General features: G+C 41.9%; 1 protein-coding gene across 2 annotated transcripts in view; it reads left to right on the plus strand.

The window, feature by feature from the left end:
- Positions 1-14,777, plus strand: part of LOC124795043 (peptidyl-prolyl cis-trans isomerase-like 3) — a 46,711-nt gene extending 31,934 nt beyond the window's left edge. The window contains exons 4-5 of one of the 2 annotated variants that reach the window (XM_047258827.1): positions 14,442-14,476; positions 14,578-14,777. In XM_047258827.1, the coding sequence (XP_047114783.1) occupies positions 14,442-14,476; positions 14,578-14,704 (162 nt within the window). In that variant the 3' untranslated portion in view covers positions 14,705-14,777. Of the gene's footprint in view, positions 1-14,357; positions 14,477-14,577 lie in introns of both variants that reach the window. The other variant, XM_047258826.1, reaches the window with a different exon arrangement.
- The last annotated feature ends 1,634 nt before the right edge of the window (positions 14,778-16,411 follow it).

Here is a 16,411-nt window from a genome sequence, read left to right on the forward strand (position 1 = left end):
AGGTGTGTGCCGTTGAATTGATATGGGACCCTGATGTGATGTGTCTTGATGTGACATGTACATAAGCATCCTGTCTGATCACCTGCATCCATTCATGTCCATTGCACATTCTGACGGACTTCTGGCAATTCCAGCCAGAAAATGTGTTGCCCCACACAACTAGAGTTGCTACAGAGTGGCTCCAGGAACACTCTTCTGAATTTAAACACTTCCACTGTCCGCCATACATTATTGAGCATATCTGGGATGCCTTGCAATGTGCTGTTCCACCCCCTCGTACTCTTATGGATTTATGGACAGCCCTGCAGGATTATTGGTGTAAATTCCCTCCAGCACTACTTCAGACATTAGTCGAGTCCATGCCATGTCGTGTTCCAGCACTTCTGCATGCTCGCGGGAGCCCTACATGATATTAGGCAGGTATACCAGTCTTTTTGGCTCTTCAGCGTGTATTTAGCTGTTTCCTCCTGTATCATTTCCATCAAACCCCTATAAAAAAAAAAGTGGTCAGGTATTTCAAGTCCTTCATTTGCAGAAGGAATCATACAGCCAGGATTAGCAATAAATGGAAATTGTGGTGGACCACTATCATTATTTTGATTAACCACATCACAATCTCATCTGACACCAATCTGTATCTGTGCCTCCCTCACATTCCCCCTCACTTGATGAAAGTTCAAAAGAGACATTACCAGATTCCAAAACAGGGATGTCTTCCCACTGCTCTTCTGGACTGGAACAATCAATATTCATTATAGAAAACTGCAAGCAGACGTAATACTGCAACAACTGCACCAAAATGCTGCGAAACAATGTGGTACTGCTGCAGCAAATTCACAAGCACAAGCCAGTAGTACTACACTGTGGCAAAAAACTGCAAAAAAAAATGCTAAGTAGTGGTAACAGAATGAAGCAAAACAATCATATCTGGATGCTGATACTAACTAGCAACAGTGAAAGAAACTAGTTTTTATAATCAGGATATTTGTGCAGGGGTGCATGAAATTTGGAGGCCTGAGTTACCTCGGGCCAGTATTTCTCAGTAAAACAGTTTAACCTGAGTTATCTTGGGATAATCAGTTAGGAGGTTAAAAATGCAATTCTGAAAGAGCTAAGTACTATCAAAAGACTGGGTTCCAAATGTGTTTCAGGTATTGGAATAGGTGCTGGGATAAGTGTATAATATCTAATGGGGACTACTTTGAAGGAGATAACATTAATGTGGATGAATAAACAAAATTATTTCCGAGAAATGAAAATTCTTGATACTTTAACCCGCCACACCTCATATACTTCCTAATGGTACTTTTGGTTAATAACAAGTGAATTTAGGATGAACTCGGCAATCTATAACCTCAATACTAGAAGTAGAAATTATTTCCATATAGAGTACTCATCCCTCTTAGGGTTCAGAATGGTGTTTCATATTGTGGTGCTGAAATCTATAACAGGTTGCCAGTTGACATCAGACAGGGAATACTTAAAAAAAACCACCTCATATAACCACTCTTCCAACAATTTACTAGAAATTTTGGAATGTTCCCACAGGGCTCATAACTCTTTTTGTCAGTACACGCTTGGCTACTATGGGGCCCCAGCCTTTGCAGCTCCACTTTTCTTTCTGTGCTGCACTCCTGTACTTCCACTATCCCTTTCCCTTTCTGCCTTTCCATTGGGTGGTCTTTCTGGTGTAGACTCCACTTGGACCTTGTACATGATTTAGGACCCTAGTTTTCCATTTCACTTCTAACGCTCTCTACACCTTTTCATTAATAGATACATAGTCCCCATTGTTAGGTTTGACATGCCACCACTTTTACAAATTTTTCAGGAGTGCAGATCATGCAGGAAAGGTCCTCCAGTGTGGTGTCTTTTCCACCTTTTTGCCTTTCCATCTTAGTACCCTTCTTTTCCAATAAGGCAGCATGCCCAAGACCTGGCTCGGTAGCCATCCAGTTGTGGGGGAGGCTGTCAAGTTCCTGCACGATTGTAGCCCCCTGACCCCACACAGATTGCACTGTTGAGGTCTAAGTTGAAACATCCCCATGTATGCCATGGAGTATGTGCCCATCATGACTGGGTCATGGGGTTTATGAGAAATGGATTACTGGCCAGGTAGCCGCTGCTGAGGCTGGGTGGCACCAGCCCACATTTGGAGTGGCTGGCACCATGGCACATGACTCACGTATGAAGCAGATGAAGCTTTCTCTTGGTGGTGGTCACTTGGTCCCAGCAATCTCTTCAGAAGGAAAGAACTCATTCAACGCAGAGAGATACGACCCCAAAATGTTTCCTTCCCTGGCTACGTCATGGGAGGAACGTATGGCAAAGCAACAAGCAGAGAAATACTCCCCTCCATACCAGGTTTGTACAACAGATAAGTATTCTTTTTTGGCTACAAAGCCTTTATTCTTTGTAGAGACAATATAGGACAACTTTAGGGAAGTTGCAGTCTTCTCAAAATGAAAAGTGGGTCAATTTTGATTAAAGCAGCATCCCCTGCCCAGTCTCAGGTGTTGCTTGCTTGTGACAAGCTGACTCTCACTCCCCCTGATAATCTAAACATGATTCAAGGCATCATTTTCCATTGTGACCTCCTCTTGCAGTGTGGTGATGAACTATGCACCAACTTGCAGCAACAAGGTGTGCACTTCGTCTGTTGTGTGTCCATAGGGAGCCAAAGGATAATAAGATTGCTATTAGGGCCTTCATCTTAGCGTTTGAGGGCGATTCATTGCCTGATTAGGTCAAATTGATGGTACATCGACGTAGTGTGAAACTGTGTGCACCCTCCCCCCCCTTGCAATGCATTGAATGAATGAAATTCGGACACATGTCTTTGTGTTGCAATGCCAGCCCAGTCTGTAGGGATTGTGGGCGACTGTTGCACACCAATGTGCCTTGTGGTCCCCCCCTCCCCATATATATGTCAGTTGTGAAGAGCACCATTGTCCTTGCTCACCAAACTGCACTGTCTTCCAGAGAGAAAAAAATACAAAAATAAGACTCAGGACAGAATGACATACGAAGAGGCCAAGGAAAAGTATGAGCATCTACATCCTGCCTGCATGACAGTATCATACACAACTACTATGATGATGACGCCCTCTCTGCAGACAGTACTTTTGCATGTCATAGCTCCTACAGCAAGCCCTCAGGGCTGCACAGCTGTACGTGTCCCCCCTGATGGTTGAGGGCCATCTTCTGCTGCTTCCCCCACACCTACTTTGGGAGCAATGACTCCCCACCCACCAGGGACGCTGATACTGTTCACCCACCCAGACACACATCACACTTGTCCCACTTCTTGTGCCAGGCTGCTGGTCATAAGGCTTAAAGATCTCCATCAGTTGCCGAAACTAAATCAGAGAACCCTCACAGTCCAATTTTTTTCCAGAACTTGTCGCACTGTGCTTCCCAGGTTCAAATTGGTGCTACCCACAGTATCCCCCATATCCAAGAGAATGGGGGTTCTGCAGGGCTCTGTATTAAGTGTCCCTCTCTTCTTTGTGGTGATTAATGATCTAGCAGTGACTGTGGGGCCTTGAGTGTCACCCTCCTTGTATGCTGATGATTTTTGCTCCTCTAGTGTAGGTGTTGCAGAACACCAACTGCATGGCACAATATGAAAGGTGCAGTCATGGCCCCTCAACCATGGCTTCCAGTTTTCTGCTGCCAAGACTGACATCATACATTTCTGTCACTGTCTTACTGTTCATCCCCAACCAGGACTTTACCTCGACAACCAATTACTCAATGCGGTGGAGGCTTACTTCTTTTTGGGACTGGTCTTTGACACCCAGCTTACGTGGCTCCCCCATCTTCGCCATTTAAGCAGAGGCGCTGGCTACACCTTAGTACATTTTGCTGCCTCAGTAACACCAGCCATTATGTAGACTGCACTACTTTTCTGCAGCTTTATTAAGGCCTGATACTGTCCCATTTTGATTACAGGAGTCTGGCGTATTGTTTGGAATCGTTCTCAGCATTGTGCTCGGTGTACGCAGTGAACTACTGTGGGGTCTGACTTGAAACAGGAGCCTTTCAAACTAGTTCTATGAACAACCTACTCACGGAGTCTGGGGTCCATCCACTATGGATCAGGTGACAACAAGAGCTACTCAGTTATGTTATAATGTTTTCATCTCCCCTAAGCATTCAAACTGTCAGTGTCTCTACTCTGAACTCCAATTCTCCCTCCATCACATCTTGTCAGTGATCAGTTGTGTACGCCCCTGCGGCATGTACCCCGACCTTGAATCTGTCTCAATTTACCCTTTGAACTCAAAAATTCATTTGACCCCACTGTGTTTTGCCACCTGTTCCTGGCTGTCCTTGATGAATTTCCTGGTTTGGAGGTGGCATACACAACATCTCAACGGTCGTTGGACAAACCTGCTTCCTGCTTTTCACACGTGAGCTTGTGCAAAACACACACACACACACACACACACACACACACACACACACACACACACACAGTGTGCAGTGAACTACACCCCGTGCCAAATGGATACAGTGTCTTCATTGCTGAATTGGTGGCCATCAAACGAGCCCTTTGCTGTACTCATTCTTGCACTGATAGGATGCTTCTAATCTGCAGTGACCCCTGAGTCACCTTTGTGCTATAGACCAGTGCTGCCCTCGTTGTCCATTGGTCATGACTATCTATGATCTTCTTTCTGTCCTCCATCAAGCTGGATGGCCAGTCGTCTTTGTTTGGACCCCTGGACATTTTGGGATCTCAAGGAATGAACATGCCAACCACTTGACAAAGTTGGCTACCAGGAAGCCAATATTGGAAATGGAGTTCCCAAAACTAGACCTTCGATCAACCCTATGCCATCAATTGTTTGGATGTCTGGAACTCGGAATGGTTCACCCTGGACTCTCCAAACTGAGGGCAATAAAGGAAACCACGGCCATATGGCCGTCGTCCCTTCGCACTTTTTGTAAGGAATCCACTGTCCTCCGTCAGCTGTGCATTGGCCACACTCGGCTGATGCAGAGTCCCATTCTCCAATGTGAGAACCCATCTTACAATCAATGTGGTGCCCACCTTACGGTGGCCCAAATCCTATGAGACTGCCCAAATTTGGTTACTTTGTGGCAGCCTTTAAACATTCCTGACACACTCTCTTGTGCTAGCGGACAGCTCCAAAGCAGCTGACCTGGTTTTAGGTTTCACCCATGAAGGTGGTTTCTACTCATATCTGTGAGTTGGGCACTTCAGGCTCATTGACCCCCTGAGGGTTTGGAGGGGCACCCCTCGCCTGCTCTGGGCCAGGGTTCCCATGGTAGCCCTTGCTCAGTGGTGTGGCCTGGCCCCTACCCTTCCCACTTTTTTATTCTCCTTGTTCCTTTAAGTTTACCATTTTTAATTTTTTATCTTTTCTAAAAGTACTTCATCTTATCTGTGGTGCTCTTTTTCTTGCAGTAAAGGACAGTGAAGTGGTGTTGGTAAGATCCAGAGGGTCTCTCTCCCACAGCATACCATGATCTGGGGACCTCTTAACTGCATTTTGGGTCAGCGGCTCGCCCACCTTACCCCCTCTCATTCCCCTCCTGCACCTTGCCCCCTCTCATTCCCCTCCTGCTTCTCCTTGATTTTATCTCTGTCTTATTGCATCATGCATCTAATCTGGCTTCTCAGGATTTGCTTTCTCTATCATTCTTCTGAGGATTTTTCATGGTTAAATTCATATAGGTTGAAGGGACTGATGACCTCACAGTTTGGTACCTTTAAACTCCAACTACTAACCAACCAATTCTTGGACTCAAGAATATAAATTCCTCATGTTGTTGTTGTTGTTGTTGTTGTTGTGGTCTTCAGTCCTCAGACTGGTTTGATGCAGCTCTCCATGCTACTCTATCCTGTGCAAGCTTCATCATCTCCCAGTACCTACTGCAACCTACATCCTTCCGAATCTATTTAGTGTATTCATCTCTTGGTCTCCCTCTACAATTTTTAACCTCCACACTGCCCTCCAGTACTAAATTGGTGATCCCTTGATGCCTCAGAACATGTACTACCAACCGATCCCTTCTTCTAGTCAAGTTGTGCCACAAACTCCTCTTCTCCCCAATTCTATTCAATAGCACCTCATTAGTTATGTGATCTACCCATCTAATCTTCAGCATTCTTCTGTAGCACCACATTTCGAAAGCTTCTATTCTCTTCTTGTCCAAACTAGTTATCATCCATGTTTCAGTTCCATACATAGCTACGCTACATACAAATACTTTCAGAAACGACTTCCTGACACTTAAATCAATACTCGATGTTAAGATATTTATCTTCTTCAGAAATGCTTTCCTTGCCATTGCCAGTCTACATTTGATATCCTCTCTACTTCGACCATCATCAGTTATTTTGCTCCCCCAAATAGCAAAACTCCTTTACTACTTTAAGTGTCTCATTTCCCAATCTAATTCCCTGAGCATCGCCCGACTTAATTAGACTACATTCCATTATCCTCTTTTTGCTGTTCTTGATGTTCATCTTATATCCTCCTTTCATGACACTGTCCATTCCCTTCAACTGCTCTTCCAAGTCCTTTGCTGTCTCTGACAGATTTACAATGTCATCGGCAAACCTCAAAGTTTTTATTTCTTCTCCATGGATCTTAATACCTACTCCGAATTTTTCTTTTGTTTCTTTTACTGCTTGCTCAATATACAGATTGAACAACATCGGGGAGAGGCTACAACCCTGTCTCACTCCCTTCCCAACCACTGCTTCCCTCTCATGTCCCTCGACTCTTATAACTGCCATCTGGTTTCTGTACAAATTGTAAATAGCCTTTCGCTCCCTGTATTTTACACCTGCCACCTTCAGAATTTGAAAGAGAGTATTCCAGTCAGCATTGTCAAAAGCTTTGTGTAAGTCTACAAATGCTAGAAATGTAGGTTTGCCTTTTCTTCATCTAGCTTCTAAAATAAGTCGTAGGGTCAGTATTGCCTCACGTGTTCCAATATTTCTACGGAATCCAAACTGATCTTCCCCGAGGTCAGCTTCTACCAGTTTTTCCATTCGTCTGTAGAGAATACGCGTTAGTATTTTGCATCCGTGACTTAATATAAACTGATAGTTCGGTAATTTTCGCATCTGTCAGCACCTGCTTTCTTTGGGATCGGAATTATTATATTCTTCTTGAAGTCATTTCGCCTGTCTCATACATGTTGTTCACCAGATGGTAGAGTTTTGTCAGGACTGGCTCTCCCAAGGCCGTCAGTAGTTCTAATGGAATGTTGTCTACTCCCGGGGCCTTGTTTCGACTCAGGTCTTTCAGTGCTCTGTCAAACTCTTCACGCAGTATCGTATCTCCCATTTCATCTTTATCTACCTCCTCTTCCATTTCCATAATATTGTCCTCAAGTACATTGCCCTTGTATAGGTCCTCTATATACACTCCCCCCCCCCCCCCCCCCCCCACTTTCTGCTTTCCCTTCTTTGCTTAGAACTGGGTTTCCATCTGAGTTGTTGATATTCATACAAGTGGCTCTCTTTTCTCCAAAGGTCTCTTTAATTTTCCTTTAGGCAGTATGTATCTTACCCCTAGTGAGATAAGCCTCTACATCCTTACATTTGTCCTCTAGCCATCCCTGCTTAGCCATTTTGCACTTCCTGTCAATAAATTCCTCATAAGTCTGATATTTGTATTAGAGGTATCCTGAGTTTGCCATTAGGCTATATAGAAAGCCTATAGTGGTCTGTCTAATGTTGCATAAATGCTTTGTTTGAAGTATTACATAACAGCATGAGGCTTTTTCAAAGTAGCTGTCACAGTGCTGCTAGCTGCCCACATATGCTGAGTAAACTCCATCTTCCTAGGGAATTGGGACTCCCAGCAGCCTGTTCTCCAAATTTTCTCAATAATGCTCCACGAAAGAATGTTGTCATCCCTCCAGAGATTCCCACTTGAGTTTACAAAGCAGCTCCATAATACTCATGTTGATCAAACCTACTGGTAAAAATCTAGTATCTCACCTTGGTATGGCTTTGATGTCTTCCTTTAATCTGACCTGGAGGGAATCCCAAATACTCTGGCAGTACTGAAGAATGGGTTGCACTATTGTTGTATATGCAGTACCCTTTTCTCTGGCGAACCCCTAAGGACAGCTTACTGAAATCTGTTACTTATGAAGTCTTTAGACCACTCAAATATCTGGGAACCAACTCCGCATGCTCGTACCTTCATTAACAGTCTCTATTGGGGCACTTTGTCAAACACATTTCGGAAATATAGGACTATGGATTCTGCCTGTTGCCTTTCATCTATGGTTCACAAAGGGCAAGCTGATTTTCACATGATTTGTGCTTTCTAAACCCATGCTGATTTGTGGACAGAAGCTCCTCTATCTGAAGAAAATTTTTATATTTGAACTGAGGATATGTTAAACACATTTTCAGCAAACTGACATTAAGAATATTGGTCTGTAATTTTGCGGATCTGTTTTTGTACTCTTCTTAACACAGGTCCAGCTGAGGCGCCAGGTGGAAATGGCATGGCAAGCCGTTCCACAGGACTACATCCAGCATCTCTACGATCGTCTCCATGGGAGAATAGCAGCCTGCATTGCTGCGAAAGGTGGATATACACTGTACTAGTGCCGACATTGTGCATGCTCTGTTGCCTGTGGTTCTGTCAGTGTGATCATGTGATGTATCTGACCCCAGGAATGTGTCAGTAAAGTTTCCCCTTCCTGGGACAATGAATTCACGGTGTTCTTATTTCAATTTCCAGGAGTGTATGTCCTTCATACTTTATGTTTCCAGAACTTTGTTTGTACAATCCTCCTGCATGAATGTTTTCTTAAATGCAAGATTTAAAGCTTGGGCTTTTCTTTTGCTTTCTTCTATTGCCTTCCCAGACTGATAGAGTGCCCAAATAGAAGCTTTCGTTCCACATAGCGATTTTATGTAGGACCAGAATTTTCTCTGGATCTTGGCAGGATCTTTCACTGAGTTACGACAGTGGTAGTTGTATACTTTATGCATCAATCTTTTTACAGTCGATCAGATGTCTACTAACTTTCGCCTGTCATCACATACACATTCTTTTTTTGAACTTAGAGTGCAGCAGTCTCCACTTTCCATATTTTGGTGTGATTTTGATTTTACTCTCTGCATATCAACCAGAGGATCTCAAATTACCACCTAGCCAGAATTACCCCTTGTGCATTTCACAAGTACTCTGCTACCCAAGTAGCTGCTTCCTTTGTGTAATGCAGTCTGACGTGTCAAGCCAAGTTGTACAATTCTCCACCCCATAACACAGATCCAGAAATCTGCAGCATAGACTTGATGGAGAATCAGTGGAGCCTTTGGTTGAGGCACTCCACTTGAATCCAGAACAAAGGACACCAATCAATTCTGGGAACTATGCTGCACACTGTTTACTCTGCTTGCACCCCCCACACAAGGCCAGCAATCTTCACCACTTCTGCCAGCCACTCATATGAGCTCAGCATGGCCTCAGAACCCAAGTGACAAACGTCATTGGTACTGATGTGAGCCACACCCGCAGATGACTGCACGCTGCATGCTCGATAGCTGCAGATGGGATTCTTCCACATCATGGATTAGACCTACCAGAAGACAGTGTCTTTTCCTTTCAGTTTTCCTAGAGTATCAATGTGCTACTGTCTCATTTTACTGACCACTTAAACCATGGATAGGTGGAATATGTGTTTACATCACCTGCCAATCAAGAACAACACTTATAGCCGGAAACATGGAGTTTTTGCAAAAACTGATTAGCATTAACAAAGATCCACATTTTATAAAACAAGCCTCCCTTGACTGCATTTTAAATTTCAGTGAACAGCCTCTAAGCCATTGGTCACAGTTACTCTTGTCACACTGTGATATCTGCTCTTCACTACCTTCTCTCTGACCTTACTTCTACTACCTGCACAGTTGTCTTTTTATGTATATGCTTTAATATTCCTAGATGCAGATTTGTGGGTGCACGTAAAGCCTCTGCTCATTCGGAGATGAAATAATAAATGGTCGGCTACTGCCCCCTCTATTCAACTACTGCTGCATGGTGTTTCTCCTTCCATTCCTCCTGGAAGGAATCCCCTATCCTATCTCCCTCCTACATCGATTGTACCAGCCTAACTCATAGTTTTATTTTAAATAATGAGCCAATCTCCCCCCCCCCCCCCCCCAATATTGGGGTTGCGGAGCATTACAGACAGTACCTCATAGCTTGGTGGAATGTTGCCACCACCTGGCAGATTCTGTGCCACTAATATTGGCAGCCAATCCATGGACAGATGAACTGGTTCTCAGTTATTATTAGATAGTTTAAAATTTTAAACTATATTCATGGCAGGGGGTGGGGCACTCGGGGTTGGGTCAACTCCCACTGCATGCTGGGTCTGGAGGATCCTCTAACCTGCCTCCTTTGCATGCTGCCTCTTTCATCCCTCTTTTAGCCTGTTTTAATGGCTTTTAGGTGTAGCCTGAGTCTTTCTTCTTCACTCTGTTTTCCATTTCAGGGGTAACACTGTGGAATTGTGGGTACTCTTTAACATCTAGTCTATAATGTATCAGGGGTGGAACAGTTCTTGATGGGACAGATCCTGTCATATGTAGAGTGTAGTGGAAACCCACCTGCTGCATAACATATTTCTCTTATTTTGTTGTCATTATTGATTATACATCTGGTGCTCATTACATTTTTAGCCTTCTCTCTTTTTACATTCAGAACTTCCCAACTAGAAGGCATTCTTTACTCTGTAACTGCCTTCTTCCTTAATCGATTTGGCAGGAGTCAGCTGTGGATGGGGTTTCTCTCACTGTGGATGAGCTCTGCGAGATCATCATCTGCTCTGACTTATACCCATATACTTCTCCGTCTTCTTCTTCTTCTTTTATCTGGCATCTTTATTGCTTTAAGTGCCTCAGTTTTACTGCCCATACACACTTTCATCATAACACTTCCCTGGCAGACATCACTAACTGCAAATGAATAACCCATGGACCAAGTGACTGATGACCTCACTGTTTAGTCACTTAACCTCCACCCAACCAATGAACAAAAAACTGCCATGAATAATGACAAAAAAGAGCACACATATACCTAAAATAGTGCGAGGTAAGCACATCAATCTAGTCTCTTTCATTTATAAACAAAATTAAACTTTACAGCTTTGCTGAACAGAGGAATTGTGCGTTGGAAGAGGCAGGGAGGGTGTGGTAGGCAGAGTTCATACTACGTTCTCGCAGTAAAAATTGAACATCTTGAGCAAATTAGAAATGTAATTTTGTTATTGTAATTGTCACATAAGAATATGAACGTTAAGTACACAAGTACAACATGGGAATGATTGTCTGTAGTCCAGTTTACTCAGGTGCTGTTGCAAATGGTATTCAGGCACTTTTTGTATGTGCTGAGGGGTTGGTAAATTCCATTTTATCTGCCTTTTTGCAAACATACATAGCACAACAAATATATTTCACTGACTGACTGACTGTAGAGCCTGTTGAGGAAAGGTACCATAAATTATGTCTGAAAGAATCTGCATAAATATTCAGTCTGATCTTGATAAGTTATCAGTATGGTGCAGAGATTGGCAGTGTATTCTAAATGTTCATAAATGTAAAATTTTAGACTACTCTAAAATCAATGAGTCGCTATTGGCATCGGCCAACTTGTACAAATACCTGTGTGTAACACTTTGTAGGGATACGAAATGGAATGATCGCATAGGTTCTGTCATGGGTAAAGCAGGTGGTAGACTCCATTTTATTGGTAGATTACTGGGGAACTGCAATCAGTCTACAAAGTAGATTGCTTACAAATCATTTGTTGGACTGGTTCTAGAATATTATGCAAGTATGTGGGACCCATATCAGATAGGACTAACAGAGGATATTCATCTTGTACAGAGAAGGGCAGCTTGAATAGTTCCACATTTGTTTAATCCATGGGAGAGTGTTACAGAGATACTGAAGGAACATGTGGTAGACACTTGAAGATAGACATAAAGTATCACAAGAAAATCTATTAACAAAGTTTCAAGAACTGGCTTTAAATGGTTGCTCTAGGAACATACAACCACCCCTATGCGTCTCAAATAGGAATCATATATCTAAAAAGAAAGATGATGAAACTTACCAAACAAAAGCGCTGGCAGGTCGATAGACACACAAGCAAACACAAACATACACACAAAATTCTAGCTTTCGCAACCAATGGTTGCCTCGTCAGGAAAGAGGGAAGGAGAAGGAAAGACAAAAGGATATGGGTTTTAAGGGAGAGGGTAAGGAGTCATTCCAATCCCGGGAGCGGAAAGACTTACCTTAGGGGGAAAAAAGGACAGGTATACACTCGCACACACACACATATCCATCCACACATACACAGACACAAGCTTGTGTCTGTGTATGTGTGGATGGATATGTGTGTGTGTGCGAGTGTATACCTGTCCTTTTTTCCCCCTAAGGTAAGTCTTTCCGCTCCCGGGATTGGAATGACTCCTTACCCTCTCCCTTAAAACCCATATCCTTTTGTCTTTCCTTCTCCTTCCCTCTTTCCTGACGAGGCAACCATTGGTTGCGAAAGCTAGAATTTTGTGTGTATGTTTGTGTTTGCTTGTGTGTCTATCGACCTGCCAGCGCTTTTGTTTGGTAAGTTTCATCATCTTTCTTTTTAGATATATTTTTCCCACGTGGAATGTTTCCCTCTATTATATTCAAATAGGAATCATGCGGATAAGATTAGAACATTTAATGCACACAGAGAGATATTGAACAAGTCATTCTTCTCACACTCCACATGTGAATGGAATGGAATGGGAAGAAACCCTAATAACTGGTACAATGGGATGTACCCTCTGTGGTTTGCAGGGTATAGTAGTAGATGTAGATACCCAAAACTTGCGCTTTGTAGCAAAAATAGGGGAACTCCTTTAAATACTCGACATTTTCAAAACAATCGCTTCAGAATAGTCTACAACTATGAGACTGTTTTTCGTTTGGTTGAAAGCACTTTTAAAAGTACATTATTTGTAGCATGTGTAATAACTGTTGTTTACATTTGTGTTTTCAGTGGAAATAGCCACACATTCAATAAGAATTACATTTGGTGTAAAGAGAGAAATCACAAACTGCTAAGTCAGAGTGAGGGAGTTCCATATTCTCATTGAACAAAAAGTGAGTTATATGGAGGCTCATTGTAGAGATAACCAACCCATTTTAGTTTTTATTTCACTCAGGCTTTTGTCTCTCACATTTTACTGTAGTCTCATAAACATGCCAAATAGAACTTCACTGTGATGGCCTCAGTGGAGTGAATTCCATATATACACTTTGATGGCAACAGAGTATACTATAATCACTGGATTTTGCTTAAAACATGTCATCTTTTTGCCAACAAAGGGATGGTGTTATTTACTGTGGGGTTTGTAACAATATTATGAGAAGAAAAGTTTCTACTCACTATATAGCAGAGATGGTGAGTCACAGATAGGCACAACAAATATTTTCACATTTAAAGCTTTCGGCCAATTCTCTCCTTTAACGCTGCTCCCCCCTCTCCCTTGCCAGCCACCTAACCTGCAGGACTTCACTGTCTGCCATCCCCACCGTACTATCCTTGCCCCTCTCCGCCACAGCCTCCTCCTTTCCCCGACCCAGTCGCCACTCCCATCGTGCACCGGTGCTGCTGCTCGCAGTGTGGTTCTAGTTGCCTGAGACTGCAGTTGTGTGTGTATCTACAACTCAGCATCTCCACTATATGGTGAGTAACAACTTTCCTTCTCGTAATATTGTTACATTCAATCCTGGCTTTTCCATTGTTTGATTACTGTGTGGTTTGATGTTCAATATCAGTCACAACTGTACACATATAGACTTGCTAGAATTTGTTGCTGTGGTCTATGGCTGTCCTATTATACTAACATCATGGAGGGCCTGTTTCTTTGTCATTGTGTATCATTTCATTAACTTGGAAAATTATTTTCTAGATTTTGGATAATGAATATTAAATCGACGACCATTCAAATGTTGTGGATGTTCTCGTGCAAAAACCTCCCTTGGTCATTCGGTGGGTTCCAAGTGAAGTTTTTTTTTCTGCTTAAAACAAATCTTAATTCATGCCATTTGAGAGAGAGAGAGATTTACCTTGTAGCAGAACTTATCTGGTACCTCATTGATTTTCTTATTTGTGCAGTATATTTAATGAAAAGCAATTACAATCTTTTTAAGACTTAGTGCATTGAAACAGGTACTTTGATGTCTTTCTGCCGTCATAAAATTGTTGCAGATTTTTCTAATTGTAATACATCGACTGTTATTTCTTTACTTTTGCAATTACACAGTCACTGTATTTTTTGTTGAACAGCATAACACTAGAGGTATTGTATCTATGGCAAATAATGGTCCAAACACAAATGCAAGCCAATTTTTTATTACATATGCTGCCCAGCCGCACCTGGATTTGAAGTACACCATCTTTGGAAAGTAAGTTCCATTGCCTTCTATACCACAATTTGTAACCAATAAACCAAATTTTGTTTTTCTTCCCCATTTCACTATGAGAATTCTATGTTTTTTTGTTGTAGGGTTATTGATGGATTTGAGACACTGGATGAATTAGAGAAGTTGCCAGTAAACCCTAAAAATTACAAACCTTTAACAGAAACAAGGATAAACAGAGTTACAATACATGCCAACCCCTTGGCAGGATAATTGCCTGCAATAAATTAATTGGATAATACATGTGAAATAAAAAAATAATAAATTTACTGCAAGTTTTACAGAAGTTTTAAAGGCTTTAGCTTTTATGAAACCAAGCACCCATCACTCCTAAAATTTCTTAGAATAAAAGGTGAATAAAAATTTAATTGATTTGTTATCATTCTTTTCCAATTTATATTTTAATCTTCGGTACTTCCCGAATGTTGTATACAGTGTAGGTACCTGAAGTGTTGAACAGACGACTATTGATGATACAAATTATTGTACATAACATTTAGTTTTGAGTTGCAAGAGATATTTTCGTATCTCAATATAATTCAAAGCACTTTCTTCTCAGCTGAAACTTCACACTTTTCTTTATCCAAGTAGTGCCCGTTATTGATAAAGGCAGGCGGGTACTGCTTTCAATTTTTTACTCGAGGTGGAGTTCTGGAATTCGCTACACCACAATAAACTTTGAGAAAATGATTAAATGCAATTAAATGTGCCCTCGTGGGGGGGGGGGGGGGGGGGTGCGTATCAGTTGAACTTGACCCATTGTGAACTGATGTCTACATTGGAACAAGAAAAGGCATAGAACAACAAAATTGAATTCAAAACCTATATTAAGAATCCAGTGTAGAAAGAGGAAGTTTTCAATTAGGTAAAATGTGGAGTTAGATAGGGAAACTTTATAAAATTGCAGCCAGATAAGCTGAACAAAGTTCGCTCAAGCAATAGGCATATGTAGAAGATTGCAGAAGAAACACAGAGTGCCGAAAAAGTGACATGGTAATGTAAATAGCTTATAAACAGATTCTTCTGTTACAACATGTTGGTTCTTGACTTAATATATTGTGTTGCTCTGGAAGAGAGAGTAAATCCTATAATTAGCATGATATCTACAGTAAAGGTGAACATGTCAGGTGAGGTTTGTTGTTTTCACCAGGCTGTCATCCATGTGCTTTGCATTCAAAGACCATGGGCTGTGTATTGTATGCATCAGAAATTGCAGAAATGCTTTCAATTGACAATGTATTAGGAATCGTACATTTTGAGAAGCAGTGAAACTAGTGACAACTCTCCGAGCTGGCAGCTTACATGCACAGATCATATGCTCCTGTCCAATTTCTGCGAGACTGTCAGTACTGGTGAATATCTTCTCCAGACCCCCATGTGGCAATTTTGTTTCTTGGGGACATGCAGAAGAACCATAGTACTGTCTTACAAGCAGAGTCCATGCATATTTGTGATCTTGCAACATACCACACTTCAAACATTTTATCTTCTGACATTTTATTGACCTGTAATTGGTTTTAAATTTCTTGATAAGCTTCAAGAGGTTTTTGTGCTATGCATGTTTGCCAAGATGCTGGTATTCAGAGAAGATTAAAAGGTATGACAAATAAGAAGAAAACAACATTTAAAAGATAAAAACTTTACATAAACTCACAATTATTTGGTATCACTTCATTTGTTGCAAATTTGATAATCCACTTTACAATATGGTTATGTAAACACAAGTTGTTTACATATCAACAAGTGTGCAATGTCTGTAAAACAACTGAATTACCACAATATTGTCGCTAGCTGTGCTGCATGCTGTGTGGAGTAGTGTTTTGTGCCACTTGCTGGATTGCTGCGGGTTGCCAGATCAAGTCTTGATTATCAACAAATATTCAGTATTCATCTTGTCTGCAAGGTTCTCGAAATTTCTTG

Source organism: Schistocerca piceifrons, chromosome 4 (genome assembly GCF_021461385.2).
Source record: "Schistocerca piceifrons isolate TAMUIC-IGC-003096 chromosome 4, iqSchPice1.1, whole genome shotgun sequence".
Taxonomy (NCBI): Eukaryota; Metazoa; Arthropoda; class Insecta; order Orthoptera; family Acrididae; genus Schistocerca; species Schistocerca piceifrons.